Source organism: Platalea leucorodia (genome assembly GCF_965183815.1).
Source record: "Platalea leucorodia genome assembly, chromosome: 14".
Taxonomy (NCBI): Eukaryota; Metazoa; Chordata; class Aves; order Pelecaniformes; family Threskiornithidae; genus Platalea; species Platalea leucorodia.
In genome coordinates this window covers 6038590-6057930 of record NC_138836.1, presented here as the reverse complement: position 1 = coordinate 6057930, position 19341 = coordinate 6038590, and the positions used below count along the sequence as shown (strand labels likewise).

General features: G+C 63.5%; 3 protein-coding genes across 3 annotated transcripts; 1 reads left to right on the top strand and 2 right to left on the bottom strand.

The window, feature by feature from the left end:
* Nucleotides 1-17: 17 nt before the first annotated feature.
* MTNAP1 (mitochondrial nucleoid associated protein 1) lies at nucleotides 18-3786 on the top strand. Its single transcript, XM_082326817.1, has 4 exons — nucleotides 18-1431; nucleotides 1844-1951; nucleotides 2160-2276; nucleotides 2789-3786. The coding sequence occupies exons 1-4, from the start codon at nucleotides 21-23 to the stop codon at nucleotides 2815-2817; spliced, it is 1665 nt and encodes a 554-aa protein (XP_082182943.1). The 5' UTR covers nucleotides 18-20; the 3' UTR covers nucleotides 2818-3786.
* Nucleotides 3541-7290, bottom strand: CPSF4L (cleavage and polyadenylation specific factor 4 like; the record flags this gene model as incomplete). Its single annotated transcript, XM_082326545.1, has 9 exons — nucleotides 3541-3572; nucleotides 4240-4264; nucleotides 4779-4973; nucleotides 5073-5172; nucleotides 5523-5616; nucleotides 5873-5968; nucleotides 6232-6384; nucleotides 6819-6869; nucleotides 7188-7290. The coding sequence occupies 9 exons, from the start codon at nucleotides 7288-7290 to the stop codon at nucleotides 3541-3543; spliced, it is 849 nt and encodes a 282-aa protein (XP_082182671.1).
* A 2782-nt stretch (nucleotides 7291-10072) lies between these two features.
* On the bottom strand, nucleotides 10073-11975 carry CDC42EP4 (CDC42 effector protein 4). The gene has a single exon (XM_082326628.1). The coding sequence runs from the start codon at nucleotides 11857-11859 to the stop codon at nucleotides 10930-10932; it is 930 nt and encodes a 309-aa protein (XP_082182754.1). The 5' UTR covers nucleotides 11860-11975; the 3' UTR covers nucleotides 10073-10929.
* Between the last annotated feature and the right edge of the window lie 7366 nt (nucleotides 11976-19341).

Sequence of the window (19341 nt, the reverse complement as noted above, 5' to 3'; positions counted from 1 at the left end):
AGCCCCCGCCGCGGCCTGTCATGGCCGCCGCGCCGCCGGGGCGGGAGCTGTGCCCGCACTGCCACAGGCCCTTCAAGCGGCTCCGCTCCCACCTCCCGCACTGCAAGGCCGCGCCGAGATCGGCCCCCGGCAGCGCCCCGCGCCCAAGCCCAGACCTAGGCCCCGGCCCGGCCGCCAGCAGCGCCCCAGGCCTAGGCCCCGGCCCGGCCGCCAGCAGCGCCCCAGGCCTAGGCCCCAGCCCGGCCGCCGGGCCCCCCGCGCCCGGCTCTGGCTCGGACGGAGCCGGCCCCGCCGCTGGGCCGGGGGCAGGCAGCAGGCCGCGGGTGGCAGCGGCCGGTAAGAGCAGCAAGCGGCCGCCCAGCCCCGGCGTGGGACAGGGGCTGCCCGGCACGGCTACCCGGGAGGCGGCGGCGGGAGGCACAGAGCCGGCTGCGGCGGCCCAGAAGGGGAAGAAGGCCGCGGCCGAGGAGGGTGGAGGGTCCGGCCCCGGGCTTCGCCGCCAGCCCGACGGACGCCACGCAGAGCAGAAGGTGGAGCCCACGGTACAGGACGTAGCCAAGTCCCTTGATTTGCTCCCCGAGGAGGTTAAAGATATACCCGAAAAGCTGAGGAATGGAGTGAAAATAGTAATAGAGAAGCACCGTGCCAGGGTGGTCAGGGAGAAGAGCGGTTCCAGGAGCAGGGACGTTTCAGCAGGAAGCCACAGCGCACACAGGTTGCCTGTGGAAGGGCCGGATCCAGGCAGTGCTGCTGACCACGCTGACACAGCCCAGCCTGACCCGCAGGAGGGAATAACTGTTCCAGAAACCGCAAACACAGAGACGTGCGGCCTTGGAGCTGTGGAGGATGCATCTGTGAGCTCAGAGGGAGAAAAAGGCAGTAGCTTAAAGGCAATAAAAGTACCTGTACTTAGGGATTCCCCTGAAGCTGCCTGCAGAAGTAGCCCTGGTGACCTCGTTCAGCAGGAGGGAATAGACAAAACTGTGACGGAAGAGAAGCAGATGTACCTAGAAGCTGGTGTGGAATATAAAGTCCCTGTTTCTGCTTTGCATACCAAGAACCTCCATCTGTCAGTGATGGAGGGTTTCAGAGGTCACAACGAAGGGACATCCAAAAATTACCTAACCAGCATACAAAAGCTTCGAGAGCACAAGAAGCAGATGGCTGTAGTTTCTGAGCCCATCCTGAATGCGGGGAGGGACACCGAGCTGGCGCTACACCAGTTCTCACTCCACACCTCCAAAAGCCAACCCATCTGTCTATCCCAGGCCTCTGGCAGGAGCACGCCCGCAGGTGCCATGGGCTTGGAGTGGTTTCCAGACTTGTATCCTAATTATGATGGGCTGAGTTTTTTTCCAGGGAAGCCTTTCCAAGAAGACAGGGGGATCACAATGAAGACACCAAAGGGCAATTTCTCAGAGGGACAGCGAGGTAACATGAGACTCGGTCATCTCTGCTGCTGAGATTTACTGCACTGTCAGGCTAAACTATCTGACATGAATGGGAGAGCAGGGGTAGGAAACGCTAAGCTGCTGGGCTCATCCAGAAAGTGATCCAGGAAGGATCCAAGGCAGTTAACTGTCCAACTCTCCGGCCTGGAAAACTAATGGTTTACATTTCTATTTAGGTTTAAGACTGGCTCTTGCATGTTTGGGCTGGTGGAGCCAACTCACTTTGTGGGAGAGACAATTCGCTCTTGCTTTCTGAGTGGTCAGGCCCAAGTCTCTTGCGGCTGTACCAGATACCAGCTCCGTGCTCACCGCCCAGCGCAGGGAACGCGAGAGCACCACCCACATTGCCCTCGCTTTCCTGCCTTTGACCGCCCTGACTTCTCTTTGCACAGGTCCCCTCTCAGAGAGGCGTCTGATGGACGTAAGGCTGGGGGAGCTGCCTGCGTGGCTGGCCACCTGCGACTTATCTCCCCAGGGGCTGCTTGGAGGAGTGCGGAAAGGTAAGGCTAAATTCCCAGCTCTTGGGGCAGAATTGCCCCACTTACCTGATCTACTTGCTGCAGCCTGGTCCAAGTGGCCAGTCTGGGTCTTTATAAAAGAAAAAGTAAATAAATAGACCCAACCATTTGGCTTTGGAAAGTTACATGGAAACCAGTGAATGCCGTAAGACCTGCACATGATTTGACCCTTGTGTTTCTGTTCCAACAGCCTGGAGCAGCTATTACGACAAATACATCAACGTGAAGAGGGGCGGACCAGCTGGGATCTCCATGCTGCTGGCTGGATACTGCCTCCTCAGCTATGGCTGGAACTACCAGCACATCAGTAAGATTTCCTCCTTGGTATCTGTCTTATTTCAGGCAGTTCCCCCTTGCGCAACAGGTGGAAAGTCTATTTGCCATTCATGTAAATTCAAGCTCTGAAATAGTTGAAATACTTCACAGTTAAGACTAAGAGCTCAGAGAACAGTATTCGGACCTGGCTTAGGTAGACAGAGGAATTTAGTTAAAGTTGATAACAGTTGCTGATTCACAGCTTCTCCCTGGAGAGCGCCAGGAACATCAGGAGCACTTTTAAGCCCTGCACAAAGCGTAGGGAGGAGATGTTCCAACGCTAAGCACCCATTCCCTGCATTTACTCATAACTGACAAGGGATTTACTGCTGTTTGTGTAGTTTCCCCAGCAGGACTCGCTCTCATGTGCGGCTCCACAGCACATAAACACAGAAGGCTGCAGTCAGTCTCCTGCTCATCGCTGCTGGGCAAAGCACACTCCGGTAGCCCCTGAGCATAGCACTGTGCTAACGCTCTTCTGGTTTTCTCCCCCCATTTTTCTAGAGTGTCATCGCTGGCGTAAGTACCACTGAAGAAGCTGGAACAGCACCCAAGGAACAGTCACGAGTATTTGACTGGGAATCAGCAGAAGTGCTCAGGACCAGTGTCCCAACAGGGATTCCAATCAGCAGGGGCCCATTTACTGTCAGAAACAGGGTCTTTAATTGTCGAGAGGGCTGCTTTTCAGTTACCCTCCTGCAGACAGAGGGGTGATGCTGACAGTAACAGCCTGCGGTCACTGCTCTGTGGTTCAGGCGGTATTTAGTACTGAAAGAAGAAAGTGTTTGAGCCACGCCTCAGAGGTCTGCACGCAATAGAGCTCCTGTAGTCTGCAGCAGCCCAGATCTCTCGCTTTGGGACACCAGACACAGGACAACTCCTTCGCTTGGACTGTTAATATAGATTAATTGACATATATGTTGTAGTCGGTGTTTGGCAGTAAGGTTTGTGGTGGATTGTGGCAGGGTAGGGTTAGGCCAGAATAACCATTCTCTCCAAGTTGGCAGAGTTGTGCCCGGCACAGCCCGTCTGGTACTTACCCCTCTCCACAGCGAGCACCATGGGGTTCGCTACCGGCTGGCAGAAGGGTGGTCCCTGCAGGGCCCTTCCACAAACGGCCGCCAGCCCCTGCTTCGCTGTCAGCGCGGCGCTGGTGCGACTGCCCAGGCTGCGAGGGAAGGACCTTTGTGAAGGCATTAAAGCAGCAGCGCTCAGACCGCAGCGCCCTATTTCTGGAGGAAAAAAAATCCATTGGATTAGCTGTTGTGCCCAAAGGGCAAACCAATGTCTGCATCAGACGAATGAGGACAGTTATGAGAGTGCTAGTTGTAGCCTGCCGTCACCAAACATGTCTGGAAAAGGGTTGGTCATGTTACAGGCATGAAGGGTAAAACAAACAAAAAAAAAACCAAGAAAAAGAAATCTGAACTCTTTATTCGAAGAGCAGTGCAGTAGTACTGTGTCAGAGGTGTTTCACCAAAAACTCCCTCTTCCCAGCAATAAAAGCCTTTGTGAATTTTCCTTTTCTGCTTGGTACTGTGTGTTCTCAAACATGGTGCTTCTTGGCCCCCCTTCACAGGGGTCTCGCACACCCTCATGTGCCCAGGACCCTGGCACAAGCTGGTCCCACACCCCTTCAAACCTGTGACTGCGTAGTGACGGCTCCTGCTGCCCCGGTCCGTGCGCAGCCAGCTGCACGGGAGGGAACAGAGGCAGCTGTGAAGAGTCTGGTTCCAGTTGCATTTAGGGAAGCTGTGATTTCTCTGCTGCTTGTGCAAAAAAGCTGTGAGAGCTGGTGCTGAGCAAAACCAACTGGCTTTTCTAGTCTGGCAACTGCCCTGGTAGCCGTCTCGCTGGCTCCATCGCGCTTTGCGGTGTCCTCCTTGCAGGGTCTGTGCAGGAGCGCTCAAGTCCCTTCCCCAGCAGGATTTAAAGCTGAGTCTTCCCACACTTACTGGCGTAGTGACCCTTCTGTCCGCACTGGGGGGACAGGGAGAGGCAGGCATCAGTTTTCTGCTGGATCAACCCACTGCCATGTTACCACGCGTTCATTTTCATACCATTTCCCAGCACCTGGGCTAGCGGAGCCGTGCCTTGCTCCAGCGCAGCTCTCGCCTGCGAGCTGCATCCCGAGACCTCCAACTACGACAAACCTGCGACCCAGAGGGACACGAGGGGCTCGCTGCTCCCCAGGGCTGTTCCCCTGCATGCCAAGTGGTTATTACCACAGAAGTCCCTCCACTTGCAGTCAGATTATTCCAATCCAAGTACAGCCTCCTTCCCGCTGGTTCACACCCCAGCTGCCTGGGGGGAGGCAGGCTCCAGGGCCAACAAACAGAGCCCAGGGAGAAGACAGGCATCTCCAGTCAAGGAAGCTGTTTTGAGAGCGCTATGGGAGTCCCCATGCCGCATGCTACCCCTTGCCATAGCGCTTCACCCTCCCCTCCGAGGTGAGGCCATTGCTCCCAGGCCTCCCAGCCCCAAAAACACTCACCTTGAAGCAGGCGCCCCGTTCAAGCAGGCTCTGGGGGCCCTGGGGGCCACTGTTGGTGTCCCACAGCAGCGCTGTCAGGTGCTGGGTAGCGCCAGTGACTGGTAGAGGTGGCTCCACGGGTGGCACGTCCTTGCATCCACTCTCCCCGCCGGCAGCCAGATCCAGCCGTGCCAGCGCCCAAGGACAGCCAGCTCCCTGGGGGGACATGGGGCAGGAGGGGCGGTTGGCAGCTGCCGTCCCACAAGAGCTGGGGCAGAAGCAAGAGCTGTGGGGCAGGGGCAGCGGGTGCATCACCCTGATGGGCAGAGGCACAGAGCAAAAGGGCTTCGGCTCAAGAGGGAATGGCATCACCTTGGATGGATCCGTGCTGCTCGTCATCAGCCCGGCCTTGAGGCTGGAGGGGGACACAGAGGACAGGCAGTTACTCCCTGGGACATGGCAAGCGGTATCCCCAGATCCCCTCCACAGCCTCTCAGGGCTCAGGTAGCCGGCACAGGCATCCCCAGGGGGACCAGGGCTGTTCCCTGCCCACCTGCTGCAAACCCTGCAGTCACCAGCTCAGGTTGGACATGAGGAGACACCAGAGGGGTCCAGTTAGTTCAGACAAGGACCTAAAGTGCCCTTGTCCTTGACCCAGACACTGAAGGGCCACATCCACTTCTGCAGCCTCGGAGAGGGGCTGTCCCCTGCTGTCCCAGGCCAGCTGTGTGCGCTGGGCTCCCCCCCAGCCTGCCCCGTACGTACTGCATGAATTTGCACTTGGGTCCCTCTGGGCAGAAGCCGACGAGGTAGTTGGCACACATCACCCTCCGCGTGTGCTTGTACTTGCACAGGGGACCTGCCACGCAGAGGAAAGGTTCCTGTTTGCGGGGACACAGTACCACACCCCCTGCCCCCCAGGGATTTGGGAGCCCAGATTTCCTGCCACAACCCCATTCCCCTTCAGCTAGTCCCCAGACAACCCACTGTGGTTTACCCCACTCTGGCTTGGTCACCTTGGAGGTGTCAGGAGTGGGGTCCGGACCCCCCCATCACTGGTGGGTAAGGAACACAGGCAGCCCCTGCTCACCCCGGCACCCATCCCAGCAGCTCACCGTGCCTGCAGAAACCACGGTCATACCAGGGACAGCCCATGGTACTGGTGGTGGCATCAATGTGCAGGAAGGGACAGTCCTTGTTGCTGCACTCGCCTGCAGGAGTAAGGGGTGGGACAACGGTCGCTCAAGCCAAATGCAGTGGAAAGTGCTCAAGGATGGGCTGGATGGGAGGAACAGAGGGGCCCCGGGAGCACCCAGGCTTGGCCCAGGGAATGGTGACCCTGGGTGGGCACCAGTGGCGTTTCTTCCCGCAGACAGGAGGTGGCATCAGGCACTTGCTTGAGGCCAGACCCGAGGGACATGGGTGCTGGGGTGGGAGAGGCTGGCTGGGGTCCCCGGCCCAGTCCCACACCTACCGAACTTGGAGTAGAAATAGCACTCGGGCATCTTGGTCACGTCGTACTCGTGCAGGAAGTCACACCCGTCGCCCTTCTTGCAGAGCCCACGCAGCCAGTGCTTGCACACCACCGTCTTCTCCCCGCCGACGTGCCGGAAGGGGCACCGCACGCCTGGCCCCGGCACACACCCACCGTCGGAGCCTGCCTGTGCTCCGCAGCCCCCACCATCGCAGCCCCCCAGCACCCCCCAGCTCCTTGGCTTGGGACATGCCAGCATGAGCGTTCTGGGATGGGGAGATTTGCAGCACCCACTGGGTGCATGGGGCTCAGTTCCCCAGGCACTGCCAAGGTCTGGTTGCCCTGGAGGTGTTCAAGCCCTCCCTGGTGCAGGAGTAGGAGCACTCATCCAAAGGGCCAGGGAGAATGATGGACTCTGAGCAGTGTTAGCTTTTTGGGTCAAAACCAGCCAACCCACTTGCCACAAGGCAATCTGCCAAGGATATGGGCTGGTCACAGAGCAGAGAGGGGCCCTGTCTGGCTCCCTGGTGGCCCCAGGATCTTGCAGGATGGTGTCAGTCCCATCCCCGTCCCTTCCCAGCACTCACCCTTGGTGCACAGCCCTCGATGGAAGAACTCGCAGACGGCCGCCCCCAGCTCTGCAGGGAAAAGCAGGGCAAGGAGAGCTTCACCCACCAGTCCCAGTGCCTGGACCACCATGCCATTGAGGGCAAAAGCATCTCAGCCCGCTCCACCGGCAGCCCCCACAGAGCTGTGCCAGATGCACCTCCAAGGGAGCAATGCCCGGAGCCAGCCTGACCTTGGGCAGCAGCCCAGGGAGGAGGCAGGACCAGAGGCACCAAGGCACCATGGTGGGTGCAGCAAGAGCCAGGAGCACCAGCAATGAGGAGAACCCCAACGCCTCCTGCAGCCCCATCACCCTCCAAGGATGCCACAGGATCCTGTCCCCAACTTACTGTCCATACCCGGGAAGGGCAGGGGCTGAGCTCCTCGCTGCTGCTCCACATCAGCCTCCAAGTCAAACCTGATCTTCTCCACACCAGCCACCAGCTCCTGCATCACCCCCGCTCTGGCAAGAGGCACCTCCAGCCCAGCACAGGCAGGGTGCAGGCAGGGAGCGCAGCTGCAAAGGGGCTGCTTGAGGAAAGCACAGGTCTCCCAAGGGAGGACCACGCTCTGCAGGTCACCACAGCCAACCCGGGCCCCAGCAGCACTCAGAAACCCTCCTCCTTTCCAAGCCAGAGCAAAACCAACCCAGGCAACAGCCCCGAGCCCTCCATTTAGAGAGAGAAGCTGCCCACATCTGATCTCAATTTGCAGCCGTGATTGCCTGGTGCTGCAGCCCAGCTGCAGGGAGCTCAGCCCCAGGCCCCCATCCATCCCCCATAATTGCCTCTCTCCACCGACATCTGCTTTTCCTCCAGCCCCGGCTCTGGGGCAGAGCAGCTGGCCCTCATCTCCCCAGGAGCAGCAGGGGCTGCCCATGAGCTGGGTTAACCCTCTCACACCGGGGCTGCTGCTCAGCCTTAAACAGAGCCAAATGTGGCCTGAGTGCTGTAACTAAACACTCAGATAGCAAGGGACGGATCCTGCGTGGGTTTTGTTGCACTCTGAGTGCTTTGAGCATTGCTGGGTGCACAGTTGCACTGTCCCCAGCCCCACTCTCCAGCACCTGGTGCCCAGCAGGACAGATGCATGTCCCCGAGCTCCTGGAGGGGACGGCCAGGTCACACCTCGTGCCTTGATGAGAAGCCCCTTCTGTCCCCGCTGCCAGGCTGGGGGCTTGCATGCATGCCAGGCTGCAGCCACACATGCTGGGCATGACCACGGTGCCACGCTGCTTCCTGGGGCTGCTGGGAGCCCACCCAGAAAAGACCACACAGCCCCCGGGTTTAACCTAACGCTCCGTCCCTCCTCCATCACGCGGCTCCTGCAGCCACGCGCGTCCCCGGCACACGCCCGGAGCGATGTGGCCTGACACATCGAGGATGGAGACCTGCTCCCATTCTGTCACTAGCTATAAATGCACTGGACCAGTGCTGCCCGCCTGCCGGAGCGCTGCCTGCGGGCGCAGCGGCTGCAGCCCTGCGCCGGGTGCTGTGCACCCACCCGGCACCGAGCGGTCGTGCTGGCCACATCCCATGCACATACCGGGTCTCACACTGAGATGCCCACCCCGTGCTGTCCACATGGAGGGTTTTTGAGGAGGCCGCGAGTGCAGCACAGCCGACCTGCCCTCCCCTGGCATTGCAGCACTGCTGGCATTACTCCCCACTAGCCCGGGATCCATTGCGCTGGCCCCATGCTCACTTGCTCACGGTGTGCTGGAGCCACCATCCCATCCCGTCGAGCAGGGCCATGTCCCGTGTGTGCTCAGCACGCTTTCTGCCCCGTCGGCTTGCAGCAGCGCAGTGCTGCCGAGCGGGAGGCTGGAGCTGACAGGCATCACAAAGATCGCGATTGCCAAGTGACGGTCGCAGGCAGCCAGTCCCGGGTCACCCCAGGGCCTCTCCCCTCCCCACGGCACCAGTGAGGCCCTGGGGAGCGAGTGGGTCCCAGGAGGGGGTGCAAACCCCAGTGACCTGCCCTGCCCCGCTGCTCCACGTCAGAGCATCAGTAAGGGACAAGAGGAACCAGGTCCCTGCGGCAGCCTGGTGACCTCCCAGGAGGCAGAGACCAGGACCATCGTTTCAGGAGATGGGTGCTCAGAGCAGGGGCAGGGGGCAGTGGCCCTGGGACCCTGGCACGGGGCGGGGGGGCTGTGCTGCAGCGAGCGGGGCAGAGGCAGCCCGGTGAGCTCAGAGCCACCAGCTGCAGCTGCTGTTGTTCTCCCCGACCCGGACAATAGCCCAATGTCCCACGCCGCGGGGCTTTGTGTCGGCCCTGGCGCGCACACAGGACCCCATTGTGTCCCCACCGCAGCACAGCACTCACCCGCTCCCACCGGCTTCACCAGGGGAGATCCCTCCGGCATGACAGGGGCACCCAGCCTCTCCTAGAGCTAGGAGGTGTTGGAAGGGCCGTATCCTTTCCTCCCCATCCAGCACCCATGAGGAGAGCCTGGCTGGTGCTCCCAGCAGAGCCGTGCTCTCCACCCGCTTAGGGAAGGGCTCCAGGGCCGCTCCCAGCACTTCGCCCCATCTCAGCCCAGCTCCATCAGCGGGGCTGGGGAGCAAAGGCACCCTCCATGCTGGCAGAGCCCCGCTTACACCAGGGGCTGAGCTGTGGGAAGCCAGCCATGGGATGGGAGCAACCCACCCTGCGCGCAGTGCCAGATTCAGCCCCTCCATCCACCCTCACTGGGGTCGGCAGGGTCCACGGCAGCCCCATGGGGCTAGGAGCACCCAGGGCAACCCCAGCCCTGGCCCCCCGCCCGTAGGAGCAGGGACAGCCAGTCCTGCCCTGCCATCACCCTCCCCTCCTCTCTGGTTGGCAGGGAGCAGAACGGCGTCTTGGCAGAGCCGTCCCTTGGCAGGAACCGGCCTGGCCGGAGGGTCCCAGCCCGGAGCCAGATCCGGCCAGCGGGAGCTCACCCGCTTCCTCCCGCCGCAGGCAGCCCCGCACGATGGGCAGATAAAGCACGGCCACTGCAGGTGCCGAAACGCCGGCCAGGGGACCAGCCGCCAGGCAGGACTCCAGCCAGGGACAGGCAGCGAAGGTAGAGCCGGCGACAGGGTCTGGAGACCATGGCAGCACAGAGAAAGCCGGTCCCCACTTGTGCAGCAGGTTGCAAACACCCATGTACCCATGCATCTCATCCCCCAGGAACTCAAGCCACTGCCGTAACTACCATTTCCTTTTATTCTTTGCATTTGTACATACATGGTATAAAACCCTCCTCTTCCACCCACCTGCACCAGGCCAGCGTCGGCACGGCCCATCCAGACCGGCCCTGCGATGGCCACCGCCTGGCACGCAGGACACTGGGGCTCACCCTGGCTCACGGGGGGTCCCAGGCATTCCTCCCGCAGGGGACGGACCCACGCTCCCGTCAGCATCCCCAGGAGCAGCCAGTGCCAGGGCTGGCCAGGGGGCATCCCTGCGACCCCCAGGCTGTTTGGAGGGTCGGGCATCCGGGATGGATCCATCCATCAGAGGGATGGGGAGCGAGTCCCTGCCGCGACACGAGGCCAGAGGCTCTCGGTCTGCAGAAAGTCCCCAAGAAACCTGGAGAGCTGGAGCCACCCGCAGTCCCGGGCGCCCTCTGAGCTCCAGAGCCAAGTCCTTCCTCATGAGAAATCTCCCCTCCGTTAAAACCAAAAGCGAGAGTAAAGAAAGTTAAGTACAAATCAGAGAGCAGTAAAAACCATATGGCGGAAAAAAAAAAATATATATATTACTAAAGGGGCTAAAACTTTGAAGCCTCATCTTGTTTGATCCTATATTGCTTTACATGGGCAAGGGGGAAAAAAGAGAAGAGCTAATATCCAAAGTCCAACAGAAAGAATTGAAATCGAGTCTGCTTTTCCCTCCCGGGATGTGCTGGAGCTCTCCGGGAGCCGAGAGGCATTGAGGCTGCCCTGGCGCCGGGACGCAGAGTGCTGTCCTGCCGCAGCATGTCCGCCACCGGACGGGGAGAGGGAACGAGCGAGGAGTTGAGTCTTCCCCGGTGCCACCCATTGCAGCACCGGGGTATTTGGCCCCGTGTCCAAGCAACCGCAAATGAGAACCAGACTCCTTGGTTTGGCCGCCCGCCTTTTATACTCTGATCTCGTCGTCATCTTCGTCAGCAAACGAGAATTCCTTGTCGGGGCGTTTTGGGGGGCCTCGGTGGCTCGGTGGCCCGGGGATGGGGCTGCGCTCCTCCGGCCCCGAGGTGCAGCTGGACGCCGAACTGCTGTCCCTGGGGTAGCGGCCACTGGCGCCGCGGGACGGGCTCTGGCTCAGCGGGGCTGCCGCCGCCACCGGGGAGCCGGGCAGGGCGGCATCCACCTCCTCCTCACGGCTCTCCTCCGCCTCGGGGTCTTCGTCCTGCTCCCACTGCTCCTTATCCATGATGCTCAGGACATCCCCAAGCATGGAGGGCCCCAGGTCAATGTGGAAGGACATGATGGACTCGGCGTGCTTCATGCCAGCCCCGCTCTTGGCCACCACAACGGGCAGCTCTGTGATGTCCCCGAAGTCGCGCTCGTCCAAGCCGGGGCTCAGTGGCCCAGCGGTTGCCCCATTCGGGCGCTGCTGCTCTTCGGGGCTCACCTCCTCGGGCAGCTTCTTGACGGGGCTGGAGGAGAGGCTCTTGGGCAGCTGCCCCGCGCTCCTGTCCACCTCCTTCTCGTTGAGCTGGGGCAGGGAGACAGCGTTCTTCACAAAGAGGGCCGAGTCCCGCAGGGAACCCAGCATGTCCCGCCGGTCACCTCGTGTCACCGACTGCGAGCGCTTGCTGCTACGGAAGCGGCGAGAGAGCAGGCTGGGTTTGGAGGCACCTGGCTCCTCGCCCGCCTCCAGCCCCGGCTCTCCGGCCTTGCTGGTGAGGAAGGAGGTGTCCCCGAAGGCATCGCCCGCCCGCCCCACGTGCATGGTGTGGCGGAAGTCCCCCAGCGGCGCGCTGATCATCTCGGCCGTCAGGTCGGCCCGCGAGCGCCGCTTGGAGTGGGCAGAGTTGGAGACGAGTTGCTTGAGGATCGGCATTGCCGCGGCGGGGAGGGGCTGCACCACGCTGCACCAGAGCGGCCGAGACGGAGCCACGCGTCCCACGGACCCGGCCGGTGCTCACACCTGGTGCTCTGCGGCTGGGCTCCCACTGCCGTCACGGACGGGTCACTCCTAGGAGACAGGAGAGAGAGACACAGTCAGGCTTTGAGGACACGGATGGGCACAGCCCTGCCGACACCAGCCCTCACCCCACCAGGCTGCAAAACGTAACCCCATGCCCGCCAGCTGCTCCGCTCCCCCGTGAACAGCCTCCACACAGGGCATGGCTCCATGGGGAATGGGTCCCCAGACACCCCAAGCTCCCCACACCCCCTAAACGAGTGGGTCCCAGACCCTGTCCACAGAGCAGACGTGCAGAAAGGACCACAAGACAAAGACCTGGGCACGGGGTGCTGCAGGATGGTTCCCGAGCCTGTGCCCCACGTGAACAGGCATAAAGAGGGACATGGGACGCCTCGGGTTCCCACCGTCCCCTCCCCGCGCAGCCCCAGCCTGCTGGAGCGGGGCACGGCAGCGCTCGAGCCTCTGGGAGCCGCACGCCGAGAAGATGCCTGGGATTTTTTTTTTTAATTGGAAGAAAGCGGGGAGGAGCAGACGCCAGGAGGAATTGGAAACAGACGGCAGGAAGTGTGCGAGGAGGGCGTAGAGCCCCCGGGAGGCACCGTCAGCCAAATGGCGTGCCGGGGGGAGCCGGGACGGGCAGGCACCCCATGGGTACCCCTCTGCACCCACACTTGGCAGGATGGGGACATGGGGACGCAGCCTTGCTGCTGCTCTTGAGCACTCCAAAGCCCTCCAATGCTGCTCCGCACTGCACCACGGCGCTGAGCCCACGCGTGGCCGTGCCCACCCTCCCCAGCCACCTCACCGTCACCACTGTGACTCAGGGGTGGCAGCCGGCGGCAGAGATGACGAGGGCCCTGGCTGACAGGGATGCAGAGAGGCACATTCCTCTTTCCCGTGGCCACCTTGGTGCCACCGGTCCAGCCCAGCGCCCGTGGCCCTACAGGAGGGGACGAGGACAGGGACTGCGTCACCGCATCCTGCGCTTCCCCTGGCGCCAGGCAGCCCCAGGTGGTCCTGGGAGAGGCTGACGGGGAGGAAGGGCTCGCAGCCGCCCGCTTCCTCCCTCTGGGCACCGCCGGCAACACCGCAGCCCCATGACATGCACAGGGAAGAGACGGACGTCTTTCCTCTGAGCGAGCTTCAGGGTGGGGGCTGTGTCCCCCGTTCCGTTGCCCGCCCAGCCCCAGGGTGCAGCTGAATGGCTCCACAGCGTTGGCTGGAAGCAAGCCCTGGCCCCACAGCCCATGGCCAGCGATGGCAGCATGGTGGTCCCAACACAAGCCAGCCCCGTACCTGCTCAGCCAGACACCGTGGGGGGCTGCAGCGTCCACCCCACAGCTCCCAGCGCAGCTGGGGAAGGGCTGCCGCCTCCCATCCCTTCCCAAACCTGCCCGGTGACGCCCGTCCGTCCCCCGCCGCGGCAGTGGGGCCTCAGGCAGGCTGCAGCCGGGCCAGTCCTGTGCAGGCAGGACGGACTCTGACCCCACGTGGGTGCAAAGTCTCGGTGCCCAGCCCTCCCACGTACAGCTTCCGTATGGGGCCGGCCAGGGCGGGCATGCCCCACGGCACGGCGGCAGTACGCGGCCATGCTCCCCATCCATCCCCGTGCAGGATCCCACCACCCTTCTCGGCAGGGCGACCGCCCGACTCTGCCGCAGCAGAGCCCCGGGGATGGCACACAGGGGCTCCAGCTGAGGGAGCCCCTGGTTTATCCCCAAGTAGCCCAGGGAAGAGATGGAGCAGCCGCGCCGCCATCTCCACACCCTCAAACCTGGAGCCAAGTGGACTTCTTCCCCACCTCGCCCCATCCGAATGCAGACAAGCAGCTCGCTGGAGCCCTGCTCCCCGTGCCAGGATCTCACACATGCCCAGCTGTGCATGGCACAAACATTTTCCCCTTGCAAGGTCTCCTTTCAGGCCGGCATTCCTCCAGCCTTTGGTTTTACATAAAGCAAACACTCCCGGCAAGCTCCCCAGCTAGGCCAGGCAACCGTGCTGCTGATTTAGGCCATCTGGGGACTGTCCCTCCCTCGTATTTAGATTTCGGGGCCAAGTTCAGCATTTGTGAGATACTTTGCAAGCCTCGGCAAAGGGGCCACTGGGAGGTTGAAGCGTTACCGGCGCGCCGCAGCAGCCTCTCCGGCCAGCAGCTCTCCATCACCGTCACAGCCTCCAAACAAGCCGCTGCTACGTCTCCCCTCAATGCTCCTGCCCACGAAGCCTTTTCATAGCAGCCAAAATCTCCCCGTCCCTTAACGCTTTGCTCCCAGCCTGCCCCGAGAGGTGACAGCAGCGTGGCGGGACGCTGCTGCCCGCACAGCCCGGCTACCCGGCTACCAGCCCTGTCCTGCCCGGGGGGGAGCGGGACACAGAGCCCTTTTCTCCTCCTCTCGCTTGGGGAGAGGAGAACGGATCCTGTGACATTCCCACTGCTGGTGCTTTCACAAAGGAAACCAGGCCAGGGCGGCTTCGCCACCGCCTCTCCAGCTACCTACCAGGGAAAGCTGCTCTGTAACCCGAGAGATTATGCAGGCAGGCAGGCTGGCAGGCAGCGCTGCCCATCCTGGGGCAGGGAGCCCAGAGCACTGCCAAGTCCCAGCAGGGCTTCGGGGAAAGGGGAGGGGACGGGACCTGCAAACTCAAGTCGAGGACAAGAGGGATAAAGTGAACCAACAGACCACGCGCTGCTTCCCACCTGCCCTCTCAGCCCTTCGGGACAGCCAGCTCCGAGGAGCAGGAGCCCCAGGTCCCCGGGGACATGATTTCCCCTGCGAATAGGTGGCTGTTTGCAGGACAGAGGGGTCCTGCAGCCAGCGTTGAGGGTGGGACAGCCCTGGCCAGGCGCAGGGCAGCAGGAGACTGCGTGCCCTGACAGTGCAGGCTTCCCACAAGACCCCCCCCACCCTCCCCACCTCATCCCGCTCAGCACCAGTCACCCACAGGGACCAGAGGGCACCAGTGGCTTCAAGAAAGAAGCCAGTGCATGGATGTGCACGAGGGAAACGCCAAATCCAGCCATGCTCCCATGCATCCTGTTCCCGGCTTGTCCCGCTCACGGGCTGGGAGAGCCAAACCCACGGAGGGGGAAAGCATCCCGGGCTGGCCCGGCCGGCTCCAAACAAGCCTCCCCGGCTTTGCCATGCGGAGCGCCCCAGGCAGCACCCTCCAGCCCAGAGATCAGAGGATGCTCTCCCCACCCTGCCGGGCGCTGGGGCAGGGGCTGTGCTGGACCGGTCGGGCCCCCCGCGTTGCCCGGGGCCAGGGAGAACCCACACACCACGCAGGGAGGACATGCTGGCTGCTCAGCCCCACTTTCTGGTGTGCTGCCCCTTAGGGATCGGGCTCAGGCGGCCTCTTTGATGTTGCTGCCTGGCAGACAGCTGCCGGAGACAGGGCACAGATCACACCCTGCCACCGCCGGCCCCGGCAGGGGACCAGCCCACTGTCACACCCTGGCATCGGGCTCCCCGGCGAGTCTTCCCGAGGCCTGGGGGCAGACGGTCCTGTTAGTGCGGGCAGCCCAGGCGCCCCGGTGACCGCCTCCTCCCAGGCACGGGTGACAGGTCTGGTCCTGTCCCTGGCACCAGGACCCTGCTGCAGTTCAGCCCTGGGATGCGTGGAGCAGCCCCGGCAGCGCCTCTGGAAGCGGAAAGGGAGCCGGCAGCGAGCGTCTGAGCCGGGGCCAGCGAGACGGCTCGCCGGGGCGGGAGGCAAAGCTCGGCTCTCGCCAGGGCTATCAGCACGGCCGATCGGAGCCAAGCCGGGGAACTCACCGCCCCAGCGCCGGCATGCTGGTGCCAAAAATGGAGCAGTGCTTCCCGAGGGACTGCCGACGACCAGGAGCTAGCCAGAGTTCAGCAAGGAACTATTAGCAGGACACGCCAGAACACGCACAGGACCATAAATCCTGCTGCTACGGGGCCGCGAACCAGCCCGCAGCTCTCCAGGGCGAGGAGGGGACATTTCCAGGGGGAAAGGTTATCTCCTCGCTGGCCCTTGCTCCGTCTCTCACAACAACAGGGGCTGGCCAGGGTCCGACAGGATACCGGGGCTAAACAGACCTCCCGACCTCGGCCGGGCTCTGAATTCCTGCAGTTTTGCTGGGGTGGACGGGAAGTAAACAGACAGGCTTCCCACAGCTTGGACCGCAGCACTCTATCTGCCGGCAGGGCCTGGCACCCCGCAGCCAGCCGGCTCGGGGGGCCCGTGACCGCGGCGGCTGTTTGCGCTCACGACAAAACCCGGGGAACAAAGGGAGAGACCGCCGCGGTCAGCACAACGCTGCCGGCAGCGGGGCTGCCTGCGGGCAGCGGCGTATGGCTGCCTGTCGGGGCCGCGGAAGGAGCCCCAGCACCCCGTCAGCCCCTGGCACAGAGTCGGGCGGCTGGCCCCGGCGATGGGGATTCAGGCCAGCCTTGCTCTTCCCCCGCCCCAGGACCTAAACCCACCAAACCTCCTCGGTGCTAAACCTCAGCTGGATTCACTCCATGGTCTCCGAGGGAGCTGTGTCCAAAACAGACTTGTTTACTGCACGCCCAGCTAGGGAGAGAGCCCCGTCCCGGGGTGCAGAGACATGCGCTGCCTCGCTCCGTGCCTCAGTTTCTCCCCCAGACTGCTAACGATCCCGGCTCCCTTTAGAGCAGCCTCCCTGATCTATAGATTTGGCACTCGGAAACATCTATACTTAACGCCGCTACTGCCGGGGTCAAACCAGGGCGGCGCAGGCTGTGTCCAGCTCCCCACGAGCGGTCGCTGCCCACCAGCCCCCAGCTCTCCAGGCACCGGAGCGGGTTTGGGAGCCAGCCCCGTGCCCAGGCTTGCAGAACTGGGCAGGTCCCCGCTCTCCAGGGCACCCATGGGAGCCGGCGTGTGCTCCCCAGGGACGGCGAGAGGTGTGGGAGGGCAGGCTGGGGGCCGGCCGGGAAGGCTGGAGAGCCTGTCGGGAAGCCCTGACCCCATCCCAGGCTGCAGGAGGATGAGCTGGAGGGGGATTTCGGGCGGCTCTGACTCAGCACCCTCCCGCGCCCAGCCCCGGCCAGCCCAGGGGTGCTGCTGGACCCGCTCCAGCGTGGGGAGGATCAGCCTTTCCGAGAAGGGCCGCGGGGCAGCCACCGCCCCGGCTGCGGCCACCGCCGGCTCCGGGCACGGCGAACCCCGCCGTCGGGCTCGGCGGAGCGTGGCGAACCGCGGGCGAGCGGCCACCGGTCGCCGCCGGGCCGGGGTGAACCGGGCCGGTGCCCCACGCTGGGCAAACCGGGCTCCGCATCCTGTTAACCCCTTCGCCCACCCGCGCCGCGGACCGGCCCCACGCCCCCGTGGGTGGGTGTGAGGGTGCGGGGGGGGGGTCACCACCGCCGCCCCCGGCCCGCTACCGGAGCGGGGCTCGGGGCAGCCCCGGGGACCCCGCCCGCCGCCGGACAATGGCCGAGCCGGGGCCCGGCCGCCTCCCCCCGCGCCGGGCCGAGCCGCGCCGAGCCGCGCCGAGCCGGGCCCCGGCGTGCCCCGGCCCCCCCTTACCTGCGCCGCCGGGACCCGCCGCCGGCCCATGGCCGTGCCGAGCCGCGCCGAGCCGAGCCGGAGCCAAACCGCACCCCCCACTACCGCGGCGGCGGGCATGATGTCATCGCCCCGCCCGGGCCAATGGCGCCGCGCCACGTCACGGGGCAGCCCCACACCCTCCATTCAAACCCGAGTGGGGCGGAGGGGGGGAACCCTTGTCCCAGGCCCGTGGGGGGTCCCGGGTGTGTCCCGGGGGGGGGGTGTCCCTGAGTGGGGTCACGAGTGGGGTCCCGGGCCCCTCCGTGGGAGGGGTGCGGCGATCCGCGGGGCTGAGGGGTCCCAGATCCCCTCCCTCGGGGGGGCGCGGTCCCGAGTGGGGTCCCCGGGGCAGAGCAGGGGGTGGCTGCACCCCTGGCAGACCGGCCGGGGGCTGGCGAGGCGGGGAGCGACCGACTCTAATTAATTAAAGGGATTTAAGGGCTGAACTGAGCCGCCGGGAGGAGGCGTGTTCAGCCCCCGGGCAGCACCAGTGTCCCCGTTCCACTCGTGACCGTGACACCCACGAGGCTGCAGCACCCACACTCGCCCTCCACCGTCCCCCAGCCCTCTGTCCCCAGCCAGCCCCGCTGCTCCGTCCCCCTCGGGGGGCCGCAGGACCCCTCCAGGCCGGGGGGCGGTTGGGTGGTCCGTGGCCAGGACACGATGGCGGGGCCACCCCGGCCACCCCAGCGCTGGCGATGTGCTGAAAGGGAGAGTGCAGGGCTGCACAGCCGCTCTCGGGGATTAAGGCGAGACCTTTGTGGGAGAAAAGGGGCGGGAGAGACGAGATTATCCCAAATCTGCCTAATGCAGCGTTTCTTGCATATTCCAGGGCGTCTGGCGCCTCTGTGGAGGAAGCCAGGCTGGGGCGTAGGGCGGTGGCGAGTGGGGTCCCGGGATGCCCCGGCCGTGCGATGCTGGGGGCTCAGGTACTGGGACACGATGCTGGGGGGGGGGCGAAGATTTCTCATGTCACTGGTGCAAGGAGCTCCGTTCCCCGAGCTCAGCGGCACCAATCTGGGGACCATGGCTGTGGCGGCAGCCAGGGTTGGGCCGCGCTGGGTGCTTTGATGGCTCCTCTGGTGCAGACACTTCCATCGGTGGGAAGGGCAGGCGGTCGCTCGTGGCATAACCCCAGAGCCGTCGCTCCTGTGGGCAGTGGGGCGAGCGTGGCACTGCAGAGATACCGGGGTTGGCACCGTGGAGATGCTCCGCCAGACTGAGCACCATGGCCAAACCAGCCAGGACATGGCCTCTGCCCGCAGCCCGGGTGTCCAGCACCACCCTGCCTCCGCCGGTGCCTGTAGTCTGCTTCCCAGGCCGTGCTGCTTCCTCGGCTCACACCAGTGCCATTTTCATAGCCGCTTTGTTTGGCAAATTTTATTTTCCTTGCTTTCCATATGGGGAAACTGAGGCAGGAGGCAAAGCCCCGTGCCCACAGTTGAGCAGGGGTCTCCTGGAAGCTGCCACTGGACGCAGTGGTGGTTTGTCGGTGGGTGAGGAAGAGGAGGAGGGTTTCCCATAGCCCCTGCCGGCAGCTCTGTCCACTCGTGTGGGGCCAGCACATGTTAATTGAAGGCTGGTGCTGCTTGTCTCACCTGACGCTGTCACAGGAGCACGGTGCGGGCTGAGACAGCGCAGTCAGGAGGGATTAAAATCAGCCGGCTGGTGGGAGCCACCGGGGAAGGCTCCCGCGGGCTGGCCTAACTCCAGCTGGGAAAAGCAAGCACCCACTCAACTTGAAAAACTGCCTGGGAGAGACAGGCTCCCTCCCCTCTTCTCCACAGCAGCTCAGGCCACGCAGGGCCCCGGGGCTGGATCTGGCCCTGGGGAGACAGCAGCGAGGTTGGGGTG

What these genes read in the sequence shown, in the direction of transcription:
- MTNAP1 (XM_082326817.1), top strand. Translation starts at nt 21, where the DNA reads ATGGCCGCCGCGCCGCCGGGGCGGGAGCTGTGCCCGCACTGCCACAGG. An exon ending in GCTTGGAGGAGTGCGGAAAG is followed by an intron (nt 1,952 to 2,159) that starts GTAAGGCTAAAT and finishes CTGTTCCAACAG; the next exon opens with CCTGGAGCAGCTATTACGAC. An exon ending in CTGGAACTACCAGCACATCA is followed by an intron (nt 2,277 to 2,788) that starts GTAAGATTTCCT and finishes CCATTTTTCTAG; the next exon opens with AGTGTCATCGCTGGCGTAAG.
- CDC42EP4 (XM_082326628.1), bottom strand. Translation starts at nt 11,859, where the DNA reads ATGCCGATCCTCAAGCAACTCGTCTCCAACTCTGCCCACTCCAAGCGG.